The sequence below is a fragment of the Urocitellus parryii genome, chromosome 15, assembly GCF_045843805.1.
Source record: "Urocitellus parryii isolate mUroPar1 chromosome 15, mUroPar1.hap1, whole genome shotgun sequence".
Taxonomy (NCBI): Eukaryota; Metazoa; Chordata; class Mammalia; order Rodentia; family Sciuridae; genus Urocitellus; species Urocitellus parryii.
Genome location: NC_135545.1, coordinates 46,974,254 through 46,982,599, shown reverse-complemented (window position 1 = coordinate 46,982,599; position 8,346 = coordinate 46,974,254). Strand labels below are relative to the sequence as shown.

Sequence of the window (8,346 nt, the reverse complement as noted above, 5' to 3'; positions counted from 1 at the left end):
TACCTCCAGGCCTCCATACTCCCTCTTCTCACCACCACCCTTAAGTACTCGATCTTTCTTATGCAATAGTTTCCATAAATACTACAATATTAAGGAATAAATTTTAATGAATACAAATCAAAGGAAATGAAGGAACATTAACTCTCATTCAAAACTTCTTTTAGTCTTTCCAATTATATTTTTAACGTTCCCATGATTCTCTTTTAAAAAGATGAACACAAAATCTGTCTGCTAAAGACTTTATTTATGAATCTATAATGGAACTCAGAATAGCAAAGAACAAGAAAATTTTCACATCAGTATTTATCAACCAAATACATCAGAGAATACTTCTATTTTTCATATAACGGAAAATGCCTAAAAATGCACATGAGAATATAAATATTGTCTAGTTTGTAGAACTTTAAGATAATGAAGAATTGCTTAAAGCAGTTTGCCAAAAAAGTTCATCACACTGTTAAAGACATACAATTCAAAAGAATCAAATGTAACTGATGAAATAACCATTTCATGGCTAATCTTTTCATAAAGTGCTATTTTCAGACAGAAAAAAGAATCTAGTAAAGATTTTATAAATTTAAATATTGAGACTTCATTCTGAAAGTATTAAATTTTTCTTCAGTACTGTGTTCATAACATTCATATATTCCCAATATAATAAGACTATAAGATTATAAATGATTACCTTAAAATTAAATAAAAATCTTTTCATTCACTGATAATTTCCTGGAAGTTAAAAATTACTACTACATTGTTAAATGAAGTTTTCATGATACAGGAGTGTACTAGACACAATTATTCATTGTTTTAAACATGATCTTTGGTTTGAAGCTGTCTTATTATTAGTTGCATGGTTGTACTTAGTAAAATATTTGTAAAATAGCACACTAGTTTCATTTGAAACATAAAATAAAATCCAGTCCATGGTCTAAAAGCAATGAATGGCATATACCAAGAAATCTGGCACAGTGAGTTCCCTGATATCCAAAACTGTCAAGAGCTAAATGAAGTCCTGTTGCTGAGGAGTGCCTCCTCCTTTGACTGCTCAACTCATTAATATCATTAGCCAATGAGAAGTTAGTTGGAAAAAACTCTGAATGAAGGCACATAGGTGCAGATCTTAAGCAGATAAGTAAGATCAAATCAATTGCATTGTGTAAGCATGGGCATATCCTCTCCAAATGCACACATCCTCATGTTTAGAGGTGAATACCATCACTGAATAGATTTTTGCCAAGGAACAACTCTACATGGATGCATGTATCCTAGAAATCAGAACTAGCTGATGGTTTTCTGGAATTAAAATCTTGGATGATGTAAAAGTTGGTCTTTCCCCCAAATGAAAAATATTAAATTGATAGAGCAAACAGATGCAATAACATTGGAAAATGTCACAAAATTGAATCTCAGAAAGAACAAATTAAATTTCATAAATGAAGGCTGCTGCTGATCTCTTCTCTCTCTCCTTGAATAATCAAATGTAAATGCCTTTTGGCAATAGCAGCATTTAAATCCCACAAAAAATCAAGTAGTGACCCATTAAGGAGCAGCTCCATTGGCACAAACTGTAAAACCTGCTGGGGTGCATCAGAGTTAAGCAAAGTACTCAACAATTCATTCATATTCTGCAGATACTGGAAAACTGGATTTGGAAGATTCTGATAACCAACACATAGCAAGACTGCACAAGTTCTCAGGGGCTCAGAGGATGTGGGACAAGAAAACGTGATGAATCTAAAACAACTCTGGAGTACAAAGATCAAGCCAGCCATAAATCTTGTTAAGCAAGAAAGTACAGGCAAAATCATCATATCTCCTGCATGAAGCTGCTGTAATGAATGTAGAAGGCAGTTTAAAAACAAATGCTGGTAAGTTGGGTCTCCATCATGAAGCAAAGAACAGTTAAAAGTCATGAGTTCAGCTGATTCCAGGAGTTGAACTTCCACTGGTATGTTCATTTTTACATCATGGAGTGTTGGTAAACCCACAAGCAGGCACTTTATCTGGTTGCTGGGTTCTAAAACCTGTTCATCCTGAAGGCACTTGGTAAGGCTAAACAACTCAGAAAATATTAGTTCTTCTGAAAAAATGTGACAAGAACAATAACATTGCTGTGTTGGCCTGGAATCCAAATTTAAAGTTTCTCCTAAGGACTTTTCAATTGCTTCGTTCAGAGTCTTTAATATTTCACCATCACAAAACGGAGAACATTTTACTTTTGGCAATTTCTTTCCTTCTAAAATTTGCCATAAGTGACACTCAAGATTAGAAACTGTTCCTTCTAAAAGAGAATTTTGCCCAGGATGATATACAGCATGTTCTTCAGCCCAACTATTAAAGTATCCTTTGGCTATTTTATCTTTCCATGAAAGGGTTTCTAACATCTTCCTTTCATTATAGGTTTTAAAATATCTGTTCCTCTGCCCAAACCATTTTGTATTTGTACTACAACCAATGTTAGATTTTTTTACTAGCCAGTTATTTCTGGAAAGAGGCTTCAGTTGAAATTTTTGCATAAAATATTGTACAGCACAATCCCTTAAATTATTCAGCTTTGCCTGTTCCTCTTCTCCCATGGACTCAAACAGACGAATGTTCTCAGAAATTGTCTCTAGCTGATATTTATGAAAAAATGCACAACATTCTTCATGTCTTTTAAGAAATGATTCTGGAATCAAATTATGGGGAAAGAGTGCTTTTCTGGTCATTTCAGTCCCAAAATTCAGCACCATCTTAGATAACAGAGGATTGATAGCCTCTCTTCCTTTATAGCGGAGACACACCACATAGACTTCTGAGTTGCCTGCCTTGCTAGTAGCAGGTTTGAAAACATGGACTTGGTCAAAGGAACAGTTTAGCAGGTACATCAGGTTTATGGAACAATGTTCAAACAAAGTAAACATCTTCAGAACAAAAGAGCCACCATTTCCAAGAGTGGTCAGAGCAGTGACAACTTCACAGTAATGTAAAGAAGAGACTAAAGCTTCTTGTTCACCTGGGTTTCCTTGGCAATCAAAACTCCCGTCAGCAGTGATCAAGTGAATGGTTGCCATGCTGCTTACGAAATTCTGAAGTCCAGTCAGATATTTCATGGTCATGATATCACCAGTGTTATCTGGACCAAAGTACCACCAATTCAAGGTATTTGCAATGAGCCGGTCATCCATAATCATCATAAGATTGTCATTTGCTTCATGGTATGGATTCAGGGTATTAGCCACCCAACTCCAATCACAAGGGAACCGATGGGATTTTAAGTAGTGGTTAAGACTAGCTATAAAAGCTCCGGGGGCTTCACAAAGGTGTAGAGAATTCAGTTTTCCATTCTGAAAAGCTTCCTGTGGAATAAGTGGAAAGCTGCACAAAATCTCATGAAATTTACACCATGCTTGAGTGCAAAGTTCAGCATTCACAGATTTTCTTACATGAGAAATGATTTTTCCTGCTTTATTAGTGAAAGCAGTGTGCTCATGCCACTCATCCAGTTTCTTATCACTTAGGAGGTTTTTTACTTCATTTAGGGAGTTCTTCAAATCAAGAAATGCATTTAATTCTGCATGGTCACAGGTGAAAATCTCACTGGGATCTGGTAATTGCCATTCATTATTAACTGGCTTACAATAAGAAAAGTTCTTGGCAAAGAGTTCAAAAATGTCAGCAAGAACATCTGGGCTGAATGTCTCAGGACTTGCTAACTGCTGAACTGGTGGCTTTCTGCACTTACTCATTTTCAAGTCAAATCTAGAAAGAGAAACACAAAATTAAATCAATCATATTTATTAGTGAGTTAAATTTCATCAGTAGTAAATGTGATCACACCTATAACAAACCCCATAAGGAAAGGCTAATGTCAGAACACTCTGTTATAAAACAAGGCAATATGGAATAAATAAAAGCTTTATCCACCAGACCAGAGTCCAAATTCCTGCTCTGCTACTTACAGCTTAATAATTGTCTGAGAAAAGTACTTCACCTCTTGGGATTCAGTTTCTTCTTATCAAAAAAAAAAAAAATGGACTTATCATTGTTTTAGAGGAGAATAAAACACACTAGCATATAAAAAGAATATACCAAAGAATATTTGTCAGTGAATGTCAACTCTTATTATCATAATAAGCCATCTAGCTTCTTCCCAGAGTTCTCTACCCATGGTTGTGACACCATCCACATGGCCTCAAACACATACACTTAAGAGATTTATCCATGGACATGACTTTGGATCAAGCTCTAACAAGGGTCTTTAAGACTTTTTTAGTTCCCATTATACTTTACCTCCTCCTAGGAGGTGATGGTGCATGTGAATCCAGTACTGGTCCCTCTATCAAGCCTTTCTGCTACCACCAACTACTACTGCTAAATACATCCTCTGCCCAGATTTCAATGATGCATGCACTTTGGTGGCATCAATCATTTCTACAGTTCACGACAAAAATTTATTGCTCTAGTTTGAATCTGAAATGTCCCCCAAAGGCACATGTGTTAAAGACTTGTTTCCCGGCCCATGCTGCTAATGGAATACGGTGGAACCTCTAAGAGGTGGGGCCATGTGGAAGAAAGTTAGATTATTAGGGCATGCCCTTGAAGAGCTATTGGAACCCCAGCCCCTTCCTCTCATTTTGTATCCTGGGTACGAGCTATAAAGCCCTTTTTCTCCATGCACTCCCAGCCATGATATTCTGCCTCACCACAGATCCAAAAGCAATGGGCCATCAGTCTATGGCCAGAAACCTCTGAAACTGTGAGCCAAAATAAACCTTTTCTAAGTTGTTTATCTCAGGTATTTTGCCACAGCAATGGAAAGCTGACTATACACTCATTATACTGCTTGTAAACTAGGTTGTACTTGAATGGTTAGTCTCCTTCTGCTTCATGTTGAAATGACCAATAATCCCTCTGACATCTCTATAAATTATACATTCCTGACTATCATATGATCAGTCAGACAGCTCCACATTTACATTATAAAATTTCATTATAAAATTTAACATACTTTCTTAGCAGAATTTTAAATCATCAAATTTAAATTTGTAAAATATCCTTACTGAATATAATTGCAGTCCCTCTATAGCCTGTGTTATAACACTAAGAAACCAAAACCATCTGCCTCTAGGGAAGGAAAAGGATATGAGAGAAGGAAGTATGACTTAATTGGCAGTTTTAGAAAAGTTCTAAATTTTAATAGATAGGACAATGAGTATTATATGGCACCTGTCAGTGCAATTTAATAGGTACATTAGTTCATGAAGTCTGCACTTACTTAGCATATTCAATGTATTCTACAACTGTTTTTTATCTCAATTTTTTTTAATCTCAATTTGTTAGATGTTAAAAAAAAAAACTGACAACCAAATCACCATCCCAAAATACACTGCTGGTTCAAGGATTACAATGGGAAATAAAGGTGAACTGTCATAATAAATACAATATCCAGTTGACTTCATTCTATTTGTTTTGTATTGTTCTGTTTGTTCTTATATTGTTCTCTCTTTTTTTCCCACTATTTTCTTAGTTGTCAATGGACCTGATTTATATGCAGTGCTGAGAATTGAACCCAGGGCCTCACACATGCTAGGCAAGTGCTCTACCACTGAGCCACAACCCCAGCCCTCATTCTTTTTTATTTGTTTTACAAGTTAATCCATCAGTCTGCAAACTCCTTAAAGTAATAAGAACCTTCCTAGTCATTTATTTACCATACTGTATTCACAAATTACATGAAAATACAGGTTAAATAAGTCACAAATACACACCAACATTTTTTCCTTACCTTAGATCAATCGTCTTTATACTGTTACATTGTATTTAGACAGTTTTCTGAAAGAAGGCATTTCTGCATTTACTAAAATCCTAAGGTGGTTAAATACAACTTTATTACAGCAAGCTCTTCTCTCTTAATTCACACAGCACTTACTGGCAATTACAACCAAATGTATTCTATTTTGGAAAAAGTCTGATTTTAGTCATTAACTTCGCATACTAATTAATAGCTGCAATTAAGGTGTGAAATCTTACCTACGTTAAATAGGTAATTGCCTGAGAAGGAGTAAAGGAGTTCAAACACCTCCATGGTTCTGACTATACTTTATTGGTATGACCACCTAATTTTTATTAGTCCTCCCCTTACTCATTCCACTCCACCCACACAAATCTTCCCCCTGATCACAGAAGACACCAGACACATTCCAAGCCAAAAACCTTTGCAGTGGCTGGTCCCTCTACCTGGAATGGTCTTCCCCAGATATCTGCACAGCTAATTCCCTTACTTCCTTCCAGTATTTTCTCAAGTGTAATTTTCTCTATGAAGGCTACCCTTGACATACTTACTTAAAATTGCACCTTGCATTCCCAATTTCCCTTACCTTACTTTCTTTTTTCCATGGCATTTATTTCCCTCTAACTTATTCATGGTTACTGATTATTGTGTGTCCTCCTCAAACTAGAAAGTAAGCTCCACAGGTAAGAATCTTTGTTTTGTTTACTTACATATCATCCCAAGAGATTAGAACAGTGCCAACTAGGACACAGTAAAGCAGCAACAAGTCTTACTGAATAAATGAATGGATAACACACTTTGCAAAAGAATCACTGCTCTAATCACGTTTGAATACGAATCATAATAATGCATTTTAACTTCACTCCAGCACTTCCATGCACAACCAAAAAAAAGAGAAGAAAAAAACCTCTGCAGTTTCCAGAGTGCATGGAAAAACTTTCCAGTATGTGATCCTCAATCACTTTCATTAAGCACTTCATAAAGCTTTGTGGCATCATAATTCTGCTAGGTGGATCTGTATTACTATTCTTATATTGCAGACTCGAGCACGAAAATTTGTAGTTTCCTGCCCAAAATCACAAAGGGAACACTTGCACAATTCGTAAAACTAGTGAACCTAACTCAAACCCCACAAGATCTCAACAGTTGTTGCCTCTCCAGTTGATACAAAGGAGTTTTACAAGTGTTTTCCTCCAACTCCTCTGGCCAGGAACTGTGAAAACAGAAGGGTGTACCCAGAGCTTACTTTGGGGCTGGGGTACCCAGGATCTCACTTCACCTAGTGGAAGGGAGTCCCAAGCCCTCCCGAGTCGTCCCCGCCCCTGCCTCGCTCACTGAAAGTCCAAGGAGGATCAGGCTCCTAACCCGGCCTGCATTACCTTCGCTCACGCCCACCTGGGTCCCCAGGGTCTGGAGAAGCTGCTCTTCTTCACTCCCACTCCTCACTCGTGGGAGCCATTCTCACTTCCGCTCCAGGGACTGCTTCCTGGGGTGGTCACTCCTTGGATCCGCCACACCTTCAGCCGCAGGGCAGCAAGGCAGCGCGCCCTGAGGCCAAGAAGGCGGCCTGGACCCGCCCTCGCGGCACCGGGGGCCAGAACTCTCCTCCAGGCCGCGCCCCCGCAAACACGGACGGGGGCCGGCTAGAGGGCCCTGACAGTCACGTTGCGCACGCGCCTTCTCGGCTAGGTTTGCGTCACGTGCGTAAATGCTACGCACGCCGTTGACTTTGGCAATGCTGAGGCCCGGGCCCCCTAGGTTTTGTTTCTCCGGGAGGTACTCAACGGGAAAGGGCCAGTCTCCCGCCCTCTGGCCGCTATGGCAACTGAAGCTGCGCGCGCAGGAGCGTCCCTTGGCTCCGCCCCTAAGGGAGTGAAGGGGTGGGATGGGGCGGGGCCGACTTACCCAGATCGCGCTGGCTCCGCCCACCCAGGTGCTGGACCTTAGGTTTTCCTGCGCTGTGATGTTAGTTCCTAGAACAGATCTTAATAAAACTGGAGCTTGAAAGACAAGAGTTTAAAAGCCAAACTAGGAAAACTGCTAGACAATACTGTTATTGTGTGTGTGTGTGTATTTATAAGCCAGTAAGAAAAATAAAAACCTCAGAAAAAAAAGTATGAAGATTCTAATAGGCAGTAAACAAACAGCCAGTAAAAACATACAAAGTTGTATAACCTATTATTAAAAATTAGGAATTAAAATATTGAAAACTATACATTTATCAAAGATTTAAAAGATTGATAGTGGCCACTGTCGGCGAGAATATAAAGAAATAGGTTCACATCTGCGGGTGGGACTAAAAATTAGTATTTTTAGTAGTAACCTTACAGAAGGCAGACTTTTAAAATGAGTATGCACTTTAACACAGCAATTACCACTTCTAGCAATTTGCCATTAAGAAAAACCCAACAGTTGACTCTCAATTTGGACAAATCTTGATTTCAGCACTTTAATAATAAAAAACAAAACTCTCTGCCTAACGGAGTTAATTATTTATGATACACCCATATAATGTTCATGTGCATTACATGCAGCCATTATATATGTGACAACAGTATGCATGAAAATGAAAT

The 8,346-nt window shown here is 38.2% G+C and overlaps 1 protein-coding gene across 1 annotated transcript; it reads right to left on the bottom strand.

The window, feature by feature from the left end:
• Nucleotides 1-630: 630 nt before the first annotated feature.
• Nucleotides 631-7,316, bottom strand: Cmtr2 (cap methyltransferase 2). The gene is made up of 2 exons (XM_026399244.2): nt 7,153-7,316; nt 631-3,741 (listed from the first exon to the last, which is right to left on the bottom strand). Exon 2 carries the CDS (start codon nt 3,726-3,728, stop codon nt 1,428-1,430), a length of 2,301 nt encoding a protein of 766 aa, XP_026255029.1. The 5' UTR covers nt 3,729-3,741; nt 7,153-7,316; the 3' UTR covers nt 631-1,427.
• Nucleotides 7,317-8,346: the final 1,030 nt, after the last annotated feature.

What these genes read in the sequence shown, in the direction of transcription:
- Cmtr2 (XM_026399244.2), bottom strand. Translation starts at nt 3,728, where the DNA reads ATGAGTAAGTGCAGAAAGCCACCAGTTCAGCAGTTAGCAAGTCCTGAG.